General features: G+C 50.8%; 1 protein-coding gene across 3 annotated transcripts; it reads left to right on the top strand.

Annotated features, from left to right (window-relative positions):
* The first annotated feature begins 1627 nt into the window (after positions 1 to 1627).
* On the top strand, positions 1628 to 17480 carry LOC139684155 (zinc finger and SCAN domain-containing protein 30-like). 3 transcript variants are annotated; one of them, XR_011699860.1, is made up of 5 exons: positions 1628 to 1815; positions 8842 to 8920; positions 9109 to 9805; positions 13067 to 13145; positions 16100 to 17480. XR_011699860.1 is itself a non-coding variant. In XM_071579758.1 (4 exons), exons 2-3 carry the CDS (start codon positions 8869 to 8871, stop codon positions 9768 to 9770), a joined length of 714 nt encoding a protein of 237 aa, XP_071435859.1. In that variant the 5' UTR covers positions 1628 to 1815; positions 8842 to 8868; the 3' UTR covers positions 9771 to 9805; positions 16100 to 17480. The 3 variants fall into 3 exon arrangements, 2 of the variants coding, with proteins under 2 accessions (XP_071435859.1, XP_071435857.1); XM_071579758.1 differs by lacking the exon at positions 13067 to 13145; XM_071579756.1 differs by lacking the exons at positions 13067 to 13145; positions 16100 to 17480 and having other exon boundaries at positions 9109 to 10593.
* The last annotated feature ends 286 nt before the right edge of the window (positions 17481 to 17766 follow it).

Raw genomic sequence — 17766 nt, 5'->3', positions numbered from 1 at the left:
TGTTTGTGTGCCAAGGAACAGGATCCATTGGCTTGGGGAGATTGCAGGGCTGGGGATGTGCTGTTTGTGTGCCAAGGAACAGGATCCATTGGCTTGGGGAGATTGCAGGGCTGGGGATGTGCTGTTTGTGTGCCAAGGAACAGGATCCATTGGCTTGGGGAGATTGCAGGGCTGGGGATGTGCTGTTTGTGTGCCAAGGAACACGATCCATTGGCTTGGGGAGATTGCAGGGCTGGGGATGTGCTGTTTGTGTGCCAAGGAACACGATCCATTGGCTTTGCTCACCAAGAAATTTGCTTTGCTACCTCAGCTGTGTTTTAGTGTCTTTCATTTTGTGCTGGGAATCCTCCTGAACCTGGAATCCTGGGAAAAACATGGTGACCCACATTCCCAGTGACCCACATTGGGAACACACCTGGCTGGAGGTCTCCACACCCTCCTGGTTCCCTGTGGGCACTTGGGTGAGTGCAGGGAGAGGAACATCCATCAGGACACAGACAGATGTTGGGAATTCATTAGGAGATGGGATTTGTTGATTTTACACCCCCAAAAATCTCACCTGCTCAGTTCTATCATTTCTTCTGGTGGCATCAAGCGCTCAAATTCTACCCCATGTCCATTAATTCCATCCTAAAGTTCCTCAGTCTCTCATAGAATCTCCCGAATTTCATCCCAAATATCCCCAATTTTACCACAAATCTCCAAGATTCCACTCAAAATTCCTCGTAATTCCACTCAAAATTTTTTTAATTCCACCAAAACATTCCCTGATTTTCACCTCATACTACAATGGTTCTACTCAAAATTGCCTTAATTCTACCTCTTATGTCTATAACCCCATCAAAATCTAGTGGATATTGTCCCAAATCCCCTGGAATCCAGCCCAAATTCCCTTAATTCCACATTAAATTCCTCTCATTTCTCCCCAAGTTCCCAGTTTCAACAAAAATACCCTAAATTTTACTGAAGTTCCCCATTAATGTTGCCCAGAATTCTATTAATTCCATCAAAAATTCCTCCAATCCCAAATTCCGGGAGAGGGCCCCATGGGAAGGGGGCTTTGGGGGGTTTTGAGGGGGTTGGGTTGGAATTGGGGTCTCGGGGGGCACTTAAAGGGCACTTGGGAGACCCATGCGGGTCTGAGGGGGCATTTATGGGGCACTGGATGAGCACCTGGGGGTCCGAGGAGACACTTTTGGGGGATCGAGGACGGCATCTGGGGGTCTGAAGAGGCTTTTAGGGGGCACTTGGGAATCCTGGAGGAACTTGGGGGGTCACTGAGGGCTCCGAAGAAAGGATTTCAGGGTTCTGAGTGGGTCTTGGGGGAGGACTTGGGGGTTCTGGGGGCACTTCTGGGGCAGTTTGGGGTCCGGGGGGCAGTTGGGGGGCAGCAAAGCGGCTGGGACCGACCCGATTGGGCGCGGAGGAGACGGGAGTTGGAGTCCCGGCTGTGATTGGCCGGAACGGGTCGGTGCATGACGGGAGTTGTAGTACGAGACAGGCTCAAAATGGCGCAAGTTACGATGCACCGTCACTGCGCGCTGCATTCCTGAACGCTGATTGGCTGCGGCTGTTGACGGGCAGGCGCTGCGACCAATCAGAGGCAAAGCAGACGGAGGGCGGGATTCGAAGGCACAGCGGGAAGATGTGGGAAAATGGCGGCGAGTTTCGGGTGATTTCTGAAAATTTGGGAGCATTTGGGGGGGCATTCGGAGACTCAGGGCGGGTTTTGGGGGTTCCTCCCGACCCGCCCACCCCCCACAGACCCCCGGGACCCCTCCGGGGCCGTGTTGGCCGTGAAGGTGAAGAAGCCGGGTAAGCCCCTCCCCCCAACGCGGGATCCGCCTCAGAACGTCCCAAATCCCCCCCGAAAATACCCCTGAGACCCTCAAACCGCCCATCTGGGACCCCCAAAACTTTCTCGGACCCCCAGGATGCTCCAAAACCCTTTCCTGAACTCTCCCGAACCCCTGAAACACCCCAGTCTTTTTCTAACACACCAGAGACCCCCAAACCCCCTTCCCAGCCCCAAACCTCTCCTAGATCGTCCCAGAACCCACCGAACTACCCCCAGACTGCCCTAAATCCCTTTCCAGACCCCTCAAAAGGTCACAGAACGTCTAAACTGTGCAGTACTTACAATACTCACCTCAGAATCTCAAAAATCCTGTACCAGACCCCCCAAACCACCGCAGAACCCGCCAAACCCCCTTCTAGAGCACCCAGACCTGCCCAAATTGCCTCAACCTCCTCCCAGACCCCCACCCAGACCACCCTAAACCTCTCCAGGACCCCCAAACCACTTGAAGACCCCCCTAAACTCTCTCCTAGTCATTACAAACTACGCCAGGACCCCCAAACCGCTTCCAGACCTCCCCAAACCACCCCAGGATCTCCCTAAACTCCCTCCCAGAATGCCCAAACTACTCCAAGATCCCCCAAACCACCCCAGGGTCCCTCAAACTGGGATCTCGAAGTGGCAACTGAAACAGAGAGAACTGAAGCAGAGTGAGACATTTGGGCATCCCTAAAAAGCAGGAAAAGGGGATTTATTGATTGTTTTTTTCTAGAAGCTGAAAGGGGGAAATTGGGGGTGATGCTTTTGGAAAAGGGAACAGTGTGAGCGAGTGAGGGGCAACCACAGTGTGGGGAACAAAGGGAGTCACATCTAAAGGGGGCTTTGCTTGTGGAGCATCCCTGGATGCTGGAAAATCCTGGGAAGCTCCCATGCCCCCACATGGAGGTGCCTGGCACAGATCCCCTGAAACCCCAAACCATCAAGATTCAGCAAAAATATCCTTTCAAAATATGAAAAATAAAGGGAAAAAATTTCAAAGAGCCAACATTCACTTCCAAAAAACCCTCCCAGAAATTTGCTGTCTTTGCTGTCTCCACTTTGGGGTTCTGGGGCTCCTCCCTGTCTGGGCTGCTGGGTGTGCCTTGTGCTTTGGGGGCCCCTCTCTGGGGTTCTGCGTTTTCCAGGCTGGTGGAGATCCCAGGAATGCCAGGAGTGCCCCACTCTGTGATCTGACCCCTTTGGGGTTCTGGGATTCCTCCCTCTCCAGGGTCCGGCTTAGGAATACTGAGGGTCCCGGGGGTCATTTCTCCTCTGACCCTCTGCTTGGGGTGCTTGGGGATCCCCCTGTGACTCCAAATGGACAGCCTGGAGTTGGGACACCCTCGGGACCCTTGGCATCCTGGAGAGGGGAGGCCATTGAGAACCACCACCCCAAGCAGAGAGTCAGGGGGGAGGGACTCCTGGGGCCCCAAATCCCCCTGAAACTCCTATCCTGGGGGACCCCAGATAAGGAGGACCCTCAGAATGGAGAGACCAAAGAGGGAGAAACTCATGGCAGGGCTTTTCTTTGCTGAATCTTGGTGTTTTGGGCTGAATGTTGGGGGTGCAGGAGGGACACAGTGCTGGGGGAGGGGGATTTCAGAGGTCACAGGTCCAAGGAAAGGGACGTGTAGGGGCTTAGAGAAGTGGGATGGGGGTTCTGGAGGGACCCTGTTCCCAGGAAAGGGGGATCCAGGAATCCTCGATATGGGGAAAGGGAGGTCTGTTGCCGACCAGGCTCTAGTGAGATCACACACACCAATATGATGTTCAAGCAAATCCCAAGTTTATTCAAAAACACAGGTATATATGACCTCAAGTGACCCCGCCCCAGGTACAGTGGTTTGACTCCAATTGGTTGAGGCTGGAAACATGTCCTTTTAAGGTGAAAATGAAACTTGTAAGGTGGTTCTTCAGACCCACCAAAATCAGGGACTGCAACATCTCCCCCTTTTGTTTCAAAGAACAAAGCAAAAATACAAACAACATAATACACATAACTCCTTAGCTAACTTATCCAATGGGGAAATTGTTACCATTAGGATCATGCATATTGCAATTTGAACAGAAAGGCTGAAAATTTTGAAAATTGAGAAAAAACATTTTGAAAGTCTTAAACTTTGCTAATTCAATACTTAACAGGGTATTTTGCGGGTTATACATCCCTACCTCCCCCTCTCTTTTCAAAATAGACCTTTGGAAGGAGGTACAGTAACCTTTGTAAACTCACACAAACTAATACATGACCAAGACACGTATGTTTGGAATTTACAAACTTACAACTAGTGCAAAACAAGAAACTTTTTTTTCACGTGTGAAATTGTGGTCTTTTTGTGCAGTCGTCACCGCACAGACCACTGTAAACAAACTACAAACTTTATTAAATTTTGTGCAAAGTGTCCAAGAGTGCAGAGTGACTTGACAAAGAAGCAAGTTCAGTCCAGCTGAGCTAAATCTCCTTATGCTGTAGTTCAAGGTCAATTCTCAAAACTTCTGTGTGGCCACTACAGAGGTTTGAGAATGAAGCCTTGATTTTCAGTCACTTTATACACTCCTGGTAAAGCAGCAAACAAGTGTGAATTCACAGAGGAAATTCACAAAGGCTAAACATAACTACTTACATTTTGCAGAAAATGTTCAGCAGCTGAGGGGACAGGTGTCTTTATCCCTACAGCTTGCTGAGCAACTTGGCAGTGCAGTAAGCTCAAAACTGCACTTTAACTGAAAGTTAACAGAATTTCAAAATACAGGCTAAACAACATGCTCTTGAACTAGACTGTTCTTGTTTGATTCGACAGTTAACGACTAGTCCTAGGCTACCACTGCTTGTGGTTGTGGTTGCCATATGGGGAAGGCAGCCTGGCTCCAGTTTCCATGAGATATTTGACTGGCTGCGCCCCATGGTCTGCAGCCCCTCTGGTTTTCTGGAGGCCCAGCTCCCCACCCCATGTTTGTTAGAGGAGTACCATCCTTTTTATATTTAGAATGACAATCCTGGGCCTTGTGACCAAGCCTGTGACAACGGTTACATTCTCCAGTGAACCTTTGAGTTCTGCTGTATTTTGGTTGTGCTGGACTAGATTTTGTTGTTAAATTCCAGGGTCTTTTCCCCCTTTTTTGGGTAGATTGTTTGCTAAGAGCTGTGGCTAGAGCAGAGGCATGTAGCTTTGCTTTTTCCTCCTCTTCTACCCAGGGCAATCTGGCACAGGCTTCAATTAACTGTACCAAAGTAGCTGTAGCAGGAAGGGAGGTAATCAATTGCCTACGCTGAGCATTGGCATTATTAGTTACCAGATCCTTCAATAAAGCTGGTTTTATTTCAGGGGTAATATTTGGAGAAGCATCCAAAGCTTCTGTTACTTTATCTACAAATTCCATGAATGTCTGTCCAGGTTTCTGCGTTATCTGCATATAGGGTAGAGAAGGTTTTCCCTTCTTAGGCAGATTAGAGAATGCGGTCAAAGCAGCATTCTTTGACTGTTGCAGAATATGAATATGTAATGCAGCTTGTGTTTGTGGGTCTTTATAAGCTCCTGATCCCATTAGCTGGTCTAAAGATGCTAATCTTAAGGGATGTCCAGTTTCTAAGTGTATATTTTTTGCCTGTTTCTCCATTAGCTGCTCTTTCTATTTCTGTAGAAATATCATATAAGCAGCAGAAGGTAGAATAAACTCCATTAAAGCCTTAGTGTCTGCTGGGATTATGTTATTGTATTTTATGAAGGCTGTGATTTGGTTTTTTACCAAGGCATTGTCATAGCCGTATTGAAAGACTACACTGTGTATTTTTTGTGCAATTTTCCAATCAAGTGGCTCCCATTTTGAGCCTTGTGTAGTGTTAATCACAGGCGCAGAAACCAGGGGTTGCAGGGAAGGTGAGGGTGTACCTACTTCAGCAGCTATGGATACTAACTCTGTGTACCTTTGCTGGGTATTAAATGTGAGGTCGCGAGGTGGCGCTGTTGCATCGCGATTCCCGGCTTCCTCCACCCTGTTCCAAACAGAGGCTTCTTTGTCTTTCGGTGCCGTGCCTTTAAACGGCTGTGATGTTGCTCTCCATTCCGGGATACAGCCGGTGGGTGTGGCTGTTGGTGAGGGAGTCCCCCCCAGCGCTGCAGAGGCCGGCACTGTGGGAACTCGTTCCCGGGACGCTTGTGCTGTGGATGGCACGCAGTGAAGGGAACACCCAAGGGGAGCTCCGCTGGCTCTGCTCCACTGAGGAGGAGTCTCTCCCCTCTCCATGATGCAGTGGATGGGCATATCCATCCACGCAGGAGGTGGTGGGGGTGGCGCGGGAACTGATCCGCCCCAGGGGCGGGTGAATTCGAAGCCGACCCCGGCCCCTGTGGGCTGCGGGGAACCCGCGCCTGGCGCATGCATCTTGATTGGCAGGCAGTAGGGAGGGGGGTTGGGCGGTCCTTGCGCCTCATTGCTGAATGCGCGTGCAGCCTCTTTGTTTGGCTCAGCCGTGTGGTGACTTTTCGCGGCCTTTGCGATCATGTGGTCTCTTTGTTTTCCTGGCCACGCGGTTTCCAGCCCCGCTGAAATGTCTCTCGCGGTAGTTTCCAGCAGCAACGAAGCGACTCCGGTGTACCCACGGGGCGGTGGGGAGCGCGGCGGAGGCACGACTCCAGCCCCGAGGTACCCGCTGGGCATTGGCGGCGGCGGCGGCGCCGAAGGTGGACGGACAGGAGTAAAGCTGGTTTCCCTCTTCTCTCTCTCGGCTGAGGGCACTCCCCATCGGGTTTTCTCAGATTCAGGATATAAATAAAAGTCACTCACGGTTTGGCATGGCTGGATGTTTTCTGCGGTGTGTCTCGTGAGGTTCCAGGGTTGCTGCTGAGGTCCAGCCGCTCCTACAGCGGCAGCCGGTGGTACAGACAGGTAAAAGGTGGGCTCTGGGCTCATTTGCTGTGCATAGGCTGTTTCTTGGTAGTTATAAGGCGGTGCAAAGACGACTTCTTGGCTTTTTGCGGCAACGAATGGCATGGAAAAGCCTTGATTCCATGGTTGCTGTGATTCCGTCGGGTTTTCCGGAGCGGGATTGGGCGGTGCCGCGTGTGGGTACGGGAATGGCACAGCGCTGGCTCCGCGGCTCAGCTCCGGGCTTTGCTCTTGTGGATAGGGCGGCGGCGATGCCAAAGGGAACGGCAGCGGGGGTCCGACGGGTGGCACAGGCGGTGCCAAAGGGTACCGTGGCGGGGGTTCCGCGAGCGGCACAGGCGGCAGCGGTGTGGCAGAGGGGTACCACAGTGGGGGTTCCGCGGGCGGCCGTGCCCATGGCAGTGCAGAAGGATGCTCAGGGGAAACCCCACTCTGCAGAAGCTGGCTTTTTTTCCTTTCTCTCCGGTAGCTCGAGCTTTTTACTGGCTCGTTCTACCTCTAACACCATTTTCCTCATAGCTGTATATGACAGAATAAGCGGCAAAAATTCTTCGGGTGCAGTTTGCGCTAAATTCCACAAATCTGCCCCAATGTTACCACACAATTCTATGGAAAACGTGGAATTGGCATCGGTTAAATGCCCCCGACTAAGGCACCAATCCAAAAATTCCTGTAATGCTCGTCTTTCAATGTTTGTTTTTGTAACACGAGCTAGTTTTTTAAATTTATCAAGCAATAAGTTCGTTTTAGTCGAATTGGAATTTCCCATGTTTCTTTAACTCACCGGTTTGAAGGTCATGGTTCTTTCAGTCCACGTTCTTCCAGCAGCTCTGAAGGCCACTAAAACAAACTCCCAAGTTTACGGGAGACAGAAGCTCTCGGAGGCTTCTCCACAAAGCACCCAAAAAACTGGGGCACAGCAGCTCTTGGGGCCACTTCTTAAGGTTCTGGGCAGGTCTGCAGGTGGGTTTCATGTCCTCAAATCACATTGAGGTCCACCAATTGTTGTAGACCAGGCTGTAATGAGACTGCACACACCAATATGATGTTCAAGCAAATCCCAAGTTTATTCAAAAACACAGGTATATATGACTTCAAGTGACCCCGCCCCAGGTACAGTGGTTTGACTCCAATTGGTTGAGGCTGGAAACATGTCCTTTTAAGGTGAAAATGAAACTTGTAAGGTGGTTCTTCAGACCCACCAAAGTCAGGGTTGCAACAGAGGTCATTGGGTAAGGAGATCCAGAATGGCCAGAAAAAAGCGTTCAAGGGGTCTCCCAGTGTTCAAAAAAAGAGGGGTCTGCTCTTTGGGAAATGCAGGACTGGGGTTCCCGGGGGTCCCATAGTGAAGGAAAAGGAGGGCTATGGGGAATGGAAGAGGTGAGATGGCCAGGAAGGAGGGTGCAGGGGGATATTGGTGGAGGATAAGGGGGTGCAGGGGTGTCCCAGAGCCTGGGAATGGGGGATCACAAGCAGCCCACAGTCATGGGTAGGCAGGACTTGGGGGTGGGGAGAGGTGGTTTGGGGATCCAGGGTGTCCCTGTGCTCAGGAAATGGGAGTCCAGAGGGTGCCAGGGTAAAGGAACAGGGAGTGTGGAGTCTGGGAAAGGTGGGATGGGTGGGAAAGGGCAGCAGGGGGGTCCGGGAGTCAAGGAAAGGGGGTGTGGGGGTGAGGTGAGCTGGGATGTCTGGGAATGGGGGCTTGAGGGTCCCTGAGGTCAAAGAAAAGGGGGATCCAGGGGCTGGGAGAGATAGGATGGGTAGGAAAGAGAGGGCAGGAGGATCTTGGAATCAAAGAAAGGGGAACATGAGGGCTGGAAAATGGGAATGGCCAGGCAGGTGGTCCTGGAGCCCTGTCAACCTGGAGAGGGCAGGGACCCTGGAGAGGGAGGACAACAAATACAGAGGAGACCCCCAACAGCTCAGGCAGGGGGGACCAGCAGAACACCAGAGTGGAGAAGCCACAGAGGTGAAACTCCTGCGAGGGTTTTCTTGGGCTGAACATGGTGTTTTGGAGGTTTATATGCACACAGGAAGCCCAGTGCGTTCTAGAGATGGATTTAGCCAGGTGGAACCCTCAACCCAATGCACTCACACCTTGTTTTTTTTACTGAAAACAGGATTTGTCCTTCCTAAATCTTGTTGGGATGCGAAAGGAGGCTGTGAGGAAGAGGAAGATGCCCCGAGACTCCCAGGCAGGTGAGGAGGAAGTCAGTGCCCCTTTGCCCCTCTCTTGTGCTGCATCTTCTAGCCCAGCATGGCCCCGGCTGCAGGACAACCCCGCTGCCGACGCCGTCCTGCCGGGGCCGGGTTTGGGGGGATGTCCTTGGCCTTCCCTGTGGGCCGGAGGCAAATGCCCTGCCTGTCCTTCTTCCTTCCTGCCCCAGGCCCCGAGCTGAGCACGGAGGACAAATCCCCCCAGCAGAACCTGGTGGCAGAGGCTGTTTTGAATGACTCCACGGCACAGGAAGTCACTGGGGAGGAAAATCCACGGAGATCCCACAGGAGGAGAAGGTCCAAACCCAGCCCTGAGTCATCTGAGGCAGAAGAACCCACACTGTGTCAGAAAGGTAACCAGAGTTTCAGTCGAAGCTCGAGCCTTGTGGTTCAGCAGCAGCTACACAGAAGAGAGAAGCGTTACCAGTGCTTGGAATGTGGGAAGAGCTTCAGAGCCAGCTTCATCCTGATCCGCCACCAGCACATCCACACTGGGGAATGGCCCTACACATGTGGGGAATGTGGGAAGGGATTTAGCCACAGCTCTGAGCTGATCCGCCACAAAAAAATTCACACTGGGGAACGGCCCTACGAATGTGCTGAGTGTGGGAAAAGGTTTCAGACCACCTCAAATATCGTCAGGCATCAGCGGACACACACGGGGGAGAGGCCTTTCCACTGCACCGACTGCGGGAAGAGCTTCAACCGCCATGACACCCTCATCATGCACCGACTCACCCACACTGGGGAGAGGCGTTACAAGTGCAGGGAGTGTGGGAAGAGCTTCACCCGCAGGTCTAACTTGATCCAACACCACCGGACCCACCAGTAAGGGAAGCCCGATGAGTGCCCCGACTGCAGGAAAAGGTTTGTCCACAGCTCCAACTCCATCACCTATCACAGGACCCTCATTGGGAATAGACCTGGTGACCCACATTCTCGGTGATCTGCATTGTGGGTCTGCCTGGCTGGTGGTCTCCACATCCTTTTGGTTCCCTGTGGGCACTTGAGTGAGTGCAGGGAGAGGAACCACTATCAGGACACAGATGGACGTTGGAAATTCATGGAGAGGAGCAGAGTGGTTGACTTTATTACTCAAAAAATGTCACCTTCTTCATGCCATCATTTCTTCTGGAGGCATCAAGCCCCATACTTCTATGCCAAATACCTGAATTCCACTCAAAACTTTTAATCCCTCCTAAAATCCCCAGAATTTGATCCCAAATCTCCCCAATTTCACCCCAAATCTCCAAGATTCCACCAAGATTCGCTTTCTTTCACACAAGATATCCTTAAGTCCAATGAAATATCATTGAATTTCACCTGTAACCTTACTGATTTCTCCCCAAATCCTCTTAATTTAGCTTAAAATCTCTCTAATTTCACCTAAATCCACATTTCCACCCCAAATCCTTTTTTATGTCTGACCCAAATGCACTTAATCCCACCTTAACTCCCTTTAATAGCCCCTAAAATCCCCAGTTCCATCCAAATCCATTCCCCAACTGACCCAGCCTTCCAAGTTTCCTCCGAATCCCTCTCCACCCCCCAAGTGTCCCCTTAGATTTTGAAATTTTGGGCGGAGGGACCCCATGGGAAGAGGTGGGGCTGAGTCCTAGTGGGTGTGGGGAGGAATTGGTGGGTTTTGGGGGGAGTTGGGGGGCACTTTGGGGTCTCAGGGGGCAGTTGGGGGTCCAGGGAGAGTATTTGGGGACATTTGGGGGGCTGCAAACCTGGCTGTGATGAACTCTATGGGGCCATGGGGCATAATGGGAGTTGTAGTCCAGGAATGGCCCCAAATGTCATGGGCCTCCTGGCTCCACCCCCATAGCTACATTCCTGGACACTGATTGGCCACATGTATTGATGGGCAGGTGCAGAGTCCAATGGGAGGCAGAAGGTGTGAATCAGCAGCACTAAGTTGAGCAGTGATGGGGGCAGCAGATTTTGGGGGGTTTAGGGACTCAGAGCAGGTGAGCCCCTCCCCCCACCCTGGGAACCCCCTCAGTACTCCAGAAATCACACCCAGAACCCCAAGAACTCCCCAGAACACCCCTGAGATCCTGAAACTCCCCACCTGGGACTCAGAGAACTCCCCCAGCCCCTCAGAATGCCCCAAATCTTTTCCTGAACCCTGCAGATCCCCCTAAACCACCCCAGGACCTTCCAAACCACCTTCTAGATGACCCAAACTACTTCAGGGCCCCCAAACTACCTTGAGGCTCCCCTAAATCTGTTTCCAGACCTGCTGCAAACCACCCCAGGGCTACTCAAATCCCTTTGATGCTGAAAATCCTCAGAATAAAAGGAATTTCTAAAAGATTTTTTTTATTCTTTTAGCAGGAAAGGTATTTATTAAAAACGTTGGAGGCAAGGCCACTTCATACTGGACAAAACTTGCCTGACCTATTTGTGTAAAATAAGCCATTTGTACAGTTTCGGGTTCATGGTTCCACTGAAACAAGAACAAGGCCTTAAAGAGTTAACTGAGATAATGTTGGTGCCTTGCTCTGCAAAGTATTGTGTGAACCTTTGAAAACTTGTTCTGTCCTTCTGACTAAATGGATGATGTTGAGAATGCACTCCAAGCACCCCAGTAATCATAAATAAAGTGGACGTTCACAGAAGACAGAGAGGACATGAGTCAAAAGTTTTACAAGCGTCAGCACCTGAGTCAAATTAACAAAGAAATTTCTAAAGTTCTAAGCAAGGAAGAAGAGCAAAAGACCCTAAAAGTGAGGTTGGAATGACCTCCTGAAAACCCTTCCAAGAGAAGGTTCAAGAGGACTCTTCCTCAGTCTCCATCCAAACTCCACCTATTATGAATATGATAATTAGATGTCAAAATTATATGAATATGTACGTTGAGATGTTGTAACTTTGTAGGAAGACTGTATAAATTACCCTGATTTCCACTGACACCTGGGAGCTGGTTTGTCCATTGTGACCTGGCTGACCCCCAACATTGGAAAATAAACACCTTTGCTGCTTAAAGATAAATTGTCTCTAGTCAGTTCCTTTAGTTCCATACCTTTTTGGCATCACTCAGGCCGTGGGACGCCGCCATGAAAGGGGATGAACGGGCTGCTGGTATTTTTGTGCCATGGAGAGCGATCTTTGAAACCCTAAAAGCTCATCCACCCAAAAGATCTCTGCCTTCTAAACCCGCTGATACCAACGGTTCAGGCTGCCCGCCGGGAAGCGTGTGGGGAAACCGCTGCCCCCTGTGCCACTGAAGCTGAAATAGCCTCGAAATAAATAACTGCTCAGAGAGTTTTTTATTCCTTCAGCATCAAAGGGATTTCTTAACAACATTAGAGGCAAAGCCACTGGGCAAAAACTTGTCTGGCCTGTTTGTGTAAAATAAGCCATTTATACAGTTTTCAGTTCATAGTTACACCTTCTAATTTCCATATTAATGACTGTGTGAAATCTTGGGCAAAGCTTTCTTTTTTGGCTTGAAATTTGGGTGGTGATCTCCTGATTTCATCCCTTGGGTGCCCTTGAAGCATCTTCATCACTGCTGGACTTCTGCCTTTTCTTTGTTCAATGTCATGACCTGTCAAACTTGTAAACTCTTAGTTTAACTCTACAATATCTTGGCTCTGGGCTCTCATACTGATTTTAAACATCTGAGTTTCCTTGATTTATGTCCTGGGAGTCTCTTGTGTCAGACTTTGGTTCAGTGAGTAGCACAGAACTACTTTGGTAAAACAGACAGAACATGCCCTGAGTCATTTGGGCAATTTTCTCCTCTTAGCAGAACAAGGCACTTTTAACTCTTTTAGGCCTTGTTCTGCCTTCACAGCACAGCCAGTAATGGGCTGGGTGTGAGATAGAGTGGCACAAGCAAGGGATGGTCTGGCAGAGCCGTTATCTGTCCTCCCCAAGCTCATGGGAAGACAGAGAGCCCCTGCAGAGCCCTCGATTGCTGCTTGGGCAACTCAGCCTCTTCCCCCACATGCTCCCTGTGCAGACATCGGGGGCATCACAGCTGATCTGCCTCAGCTCTGACAGTGCCATGGCTGAGATGCTCTGCCATGGGAGGGCTCTGCCAGAGAAGGAGGGGAAATGTTGAGCCACAGCTGCCCCGGCCTCAGGCAGATCCAGGCACTCCCTGCTCTACAGGTGCTGCTGGTTGGGGACCCCAGGAACCAGAGTGGCACGGAGATGCGGTGACTCACCATGCTCACCATGGCTGCCTGAGGTACCCACTTCTCACTGCTGGGCCCCCTGCCCCAGCACTCCATGCCCACCTGTCCATCCCTCCCAGAGACCCCTGCCCAAGTGCTGCAGGGACCTTGAAGTGCTGCTCCAAGCACCAGTGCCCAGCTGGGCCCTCTCAATTTGCAACTGTGTGTGGATGGTTGTGGAGGGCAACAGAAACCTCTTCACAAGCTGCTTCCAAAGTTTGGATTTCCTGGAATATCCTCCAAATGAGGAAATACAAATCCTGGAAGCTTCTCTCTTTTCTCAGGGAAGTACTGGGTGAAAGCTTCAGTCCTCTGAGCTGCTTCTGGCTGCCCCAAGCTGCTTTATCACCAAAGATTCAAGTCTGGTCACACACATCTGGTGTGTGTGAGAACACCCCCGACTAGACACACCCACCTGCCTGGGGGCCCAGCAGTGGGGCAGCACCAGGGTGCAAACAAGGCAGGATAAACTTCCACCTGCAGACCCCACAACCAAGGGCAAAGAGGGACCACCCAGGCCACCACACCCACCCCAGGCTGTTGCATCTCCTGACACAATCCTGGGGACCAAACCTGTTTTTCTCCTTCCTCCGCTGGACTCAGGAGCCCAGCACACGGCACGATCCTGCCCCAGCAGCAAAGACTGGCAGGTCCCTCAGTCCTTGGGGCAGGAGCTCCTCGGGCACAGCCCCTCGGCACTGCAGCCCCACAACCTCCTGTAGGCTGCACCTGCCTGGGTTCAAACTGCCCAGCATGAGGTTCAGCTCAGGTCTTCTTCACCCAGTGGTTCATGTCCTGCAACACACAACTCAAAATGCAAATTATTTTGTTTTCCCAAGGTTAAGTGTCCTTGAGGCACACACTGAGATCGTCCCATCACCTGCTCAGGGGTCACCATACCCTCACTGGGGTCACCATCCCCTTCTCAGGGGTCTCCATCCCCACACTGGGGTCACCATCCCCTCCTCAGGGGTCTTCACAACAGCAAGCACGTATTTCACAATTGTGGATAACCTTAGAAATAGTGTCCATGGTTAAATCCACCCCTTGGCCTTGCCCACCTACAGGTGGCCTGAGTCATTATGGGCCCATTGAGCCAGGAACAACTCTCCCTTATGCTAGTCCAGGTGTGATGTTCCTCATTAGCTTGGCCTTTGGGCACATGAGCATCCACGTGATGAATCTCCAGAGATTCTACTCAAGTGACAGTGTCCCACCACACATCAACAGCCCTCATGGGCCTCTCCATGCTTCCAATTAGTCTTCTTCCATTAGTCTAGCCATCCCTACAAAGTACTAGCTATCAGCCACAAGTCAGTGTAGAGGTAAAGCCTTGGCCACCTCTCTGGTTCAGCAATGTCCAATAGACTCCGTTGTCTTCCTTCTCCTCCTCCTCCTGTCTGGAGGCAGGGCAGCCTCATTGCTGTTCTTGGCTCTTTTCTGGGATCTCTGCTTCAACATGTGGACAGCTTTATACCAGCTTTCTTCCATTTTAATTTCCATACTTGGGCCTCAAGCACAGAAGTAGATTCACTGTCCCACCTCCTCATGTCTTCCCCCGGTCACACAGCAAGGACCACAGTTCACCACTTGACACACGCTTGGGGTTTGCTCTCTGCCCAGGTGAAGCAGGAGAGAAAGACTGGTCTCTTGAGCTGTAAAGCCTCTCTCTGGAGTGGCTACAGTCACAGCAGGTACAATTGGAGCTGTATGAACTCACAAAGACAGTCAATGAAACAGTTATAGCAAGCACCCAGCAACAAGAAAACATTGTTAATATTCTACATGTACCAAAACAATGAGATAAACTCATGATAGTTTACAAACAATTTCCAGGAAACCTGCCAAGCTCCCAGGGCACCTGAAAAGGTCCTTGGTCGTTGCCCACGGTCTCCACCATTTATCTCTCTTAGATTGAGCTGGCAAAATGCCAACTACCCAACACAGAGAGTTAGAGCCTTGCTCTCCCCCTGCTGAGAAAAGGGAGAAAGGAAAAACCCTTCTCCCCTGTTATGTGGAAAACACAATTGTGGAATACCTGGGTAATGGCCACTTCCCTAGTTACAGCTGGTTACTAAGGGGGGCCTGGATCAAAACTATCACATTCTCTTCTTATTATTCTACACTATTTTTTTCTATGCAACACTTATATTTTTCATTTGCGTATATCTTGCGCATATATACATATATGTATAGTCTTTATGTAGTCCTTTGAGGCAAAGGTCTTGTTTTATCTCTCTTGGGTTGAACTGGCAAGATGCCAACTGCCCCTCCCCTTCCCAGCTGAGAAAAGGGAGAAAGGAAAAAAAACCCTCTTTGGTTGCTTAAGTCAGGTGATGCCTGTCCCTTCTAATCTATGTCACATGCTTTGGGCTTGCTGATTTGGGTTTTATTTTTTTTTCCTCCCTCAGTTTTTTTTTCCTCCCTCCTTTTCCCTTGGCAGGGAGGCAGAATCTCACTCTCTGTGCTAGACAATCAGCATTTTGCCAGCTCAACATAATACTAATGGTTGAAGACAGACGTAGTGATTAAAACTCCAGAGGACTAACAAGTGTTTTTGTATTGTCCTTTCACTCCTGCTGTAGCAGCAAGTGGCTCTGTAGTGTTAAATCCTGTACACCCAGACTGAGGGGGCCGTTCCTTTCAGGCACTCAGGATGCTGCTCCTTCTACTCATACACTTCCCAGTGGAACAACTGGGGCACTTTCCTTCTGGATTCTGCTCTCTCTGTCCATCGAAGGCTCTTCACAGTTGTGCTTCTCAGGCCCCACAGTATGGTGTGACCCCCTGTGGAACCTGCCCTGTCCCACTGAGGTCACAGCGGCACAAACGGGTCAGGCCGTGCCTGTCGCTGTTCCAGGGAACAGCCCTGGCGCCGAGTGCCTGCTCGGCACTGACGTTGGCAGGAGTGACGGGTGGGAGTGGGAGGAGGGGGGAGGTCACTGTTGTTGTGTTGATGTTTCCACAGAGCGCTCCAGACTCACACCCCTCTGGACCAAAATGTCTGGGTGACCCTGGCTAATGCCACCGGACAGGACACCGTGTGCTTTGGCACCGCCACAGCTCGGAACCCGCTCACGACGTGCCTGGTGGGTGCTCCTCTCACCAGCCTCGAGTTACAGCAGTCCTGCAGCAGCACTGCTGCGTTTCCAGCCTGCTGGACATCAACTGCGGCCACAGCTGTCCCAGCTCAGGAAATCTCCTGCCTTATCCCCACAAGAGCTGTGTATCCCGGACACCTGGAATGCAGACAATGGTGCTGCCTTTAAATTCACCAGCACGAGAGATGGCACTGTGTCCTGGTGGGTTAATGCCACCATACCGTGGTATCAAAGTGCTTCCCACTGGTGTAATCCAACCACAGCCAATCCAGCCAGAAGTTCCAGCACACATGTCCAATTCCCACAAGGTGTCTCTTTAACCTGTGGGGACAAGCCTGGGCCTGTATGCCAATGGCAATTAAAGGTGGCCCCTGTACCTTCGGGAAACCAACTCTCTTGTCTCCAAATGTGACTGTTCTCCAACAAAACCAAACTGCTGGTTCCTGGGGTGGTGAGTGGTCAATCCCTCACAAACTTCAACAGACTTGGCTGTTAGTGACCAAAACTCAGCAATGCCCAAGCACAGCTCCGTGTGACTTGTTAATGGATGCAGACAGCATTAGACACGCTACACTACAAAATAAGGAACCCATTGAGTGTTTACTTTTAGCACATGGGCCTGAATGTGGAGACTTTGAAGGGTTATGTTGTATGACCTTAAGTGACCATTCCAGCTCTGTTCATGTACAACTACAGGAACTACAGAAACTCAGTCAACACCTTGTAGAGAACTCCAGCTGGAATCCATTTACCGGATGGACATGGGGCTGGAATTAGTTAAAGAAGGGATTGGTGTTGCTTTGTGCTTTATTTGTTGGGTTTTTATGCATTGTGTTGTATACCTTGACAGTATCATTAATACGACTCAACAGACAGTGTGTTCCAGCCCATGTTGTTCTCATGGCAGAACATCGACGTGTTCCAGCCACAGCCCACGCGGTGGCACTTGTGTCAGGGACCAGAGTTGTGTCTGGGCCTGTCATGTTTGGTCTGTGGTTGTGCTCGTTGATGTGGTGTGAGAAAATAGTGCAGTTTGCCTGTGGAGAGCTGATGCCTGGAGAAAGAGCCATCAGTGTGAGCTGAAGTGCTGAGAGCTTGGCTTGGGGACATTCCAGGGATTGGGGATGTGCTGTTTGTGTGCCAAGGAACAGGATCCATTGGCTTGGGGAGATTGCAGGGCTGGGGATGTGCTGTTTGCTGTGCCAAGGAACAGGATCCATTGGCTTTGCTTACCAAGAAATTTGCTTTGCTACCTCAGCTGTGTTTCAGTGTCTTTTATTTTGTGCTGAGAATCCTCCTGAACCTGGAACATTGGGAACAACCTGGTGACCCACATTCCCAGTGACTCACATTGGGAACACACCTGGCTGGAGGTCTCCACACCCTCCTGGTTCCCCGTGGGCACTTGGGTGAGTGCAGGGGGAGGAACATCCATTGTGAACAGACCAGCATTGGGAATTCATTGGGAAGAGGGGATTTATTGACTTTACACCCCAAAAAATCTCACCTGCAGAGGCCCGTCTGCTCTTATGGA

Source organism: Pithys albifrons, chromosome 32 (genome assembly GCF_047495875.1).
Source record: "Pithys albifrons albifrons isolate INPA30051 chromosome 32, PitAlb_v1, whole genome shotgun sequence".
Classification (NCBI taxonomy): Eukaryota; Metazoa; Chordata; class Aves; order Passeriformes; family Thamnophilidae; genus Pithys; species Pithys albifrons.
The sequence above is the reverse complement of the archived record's forward strand: the minus strand, read 5'-3'. Positions and strand labels throughout refer to the sequence as shown.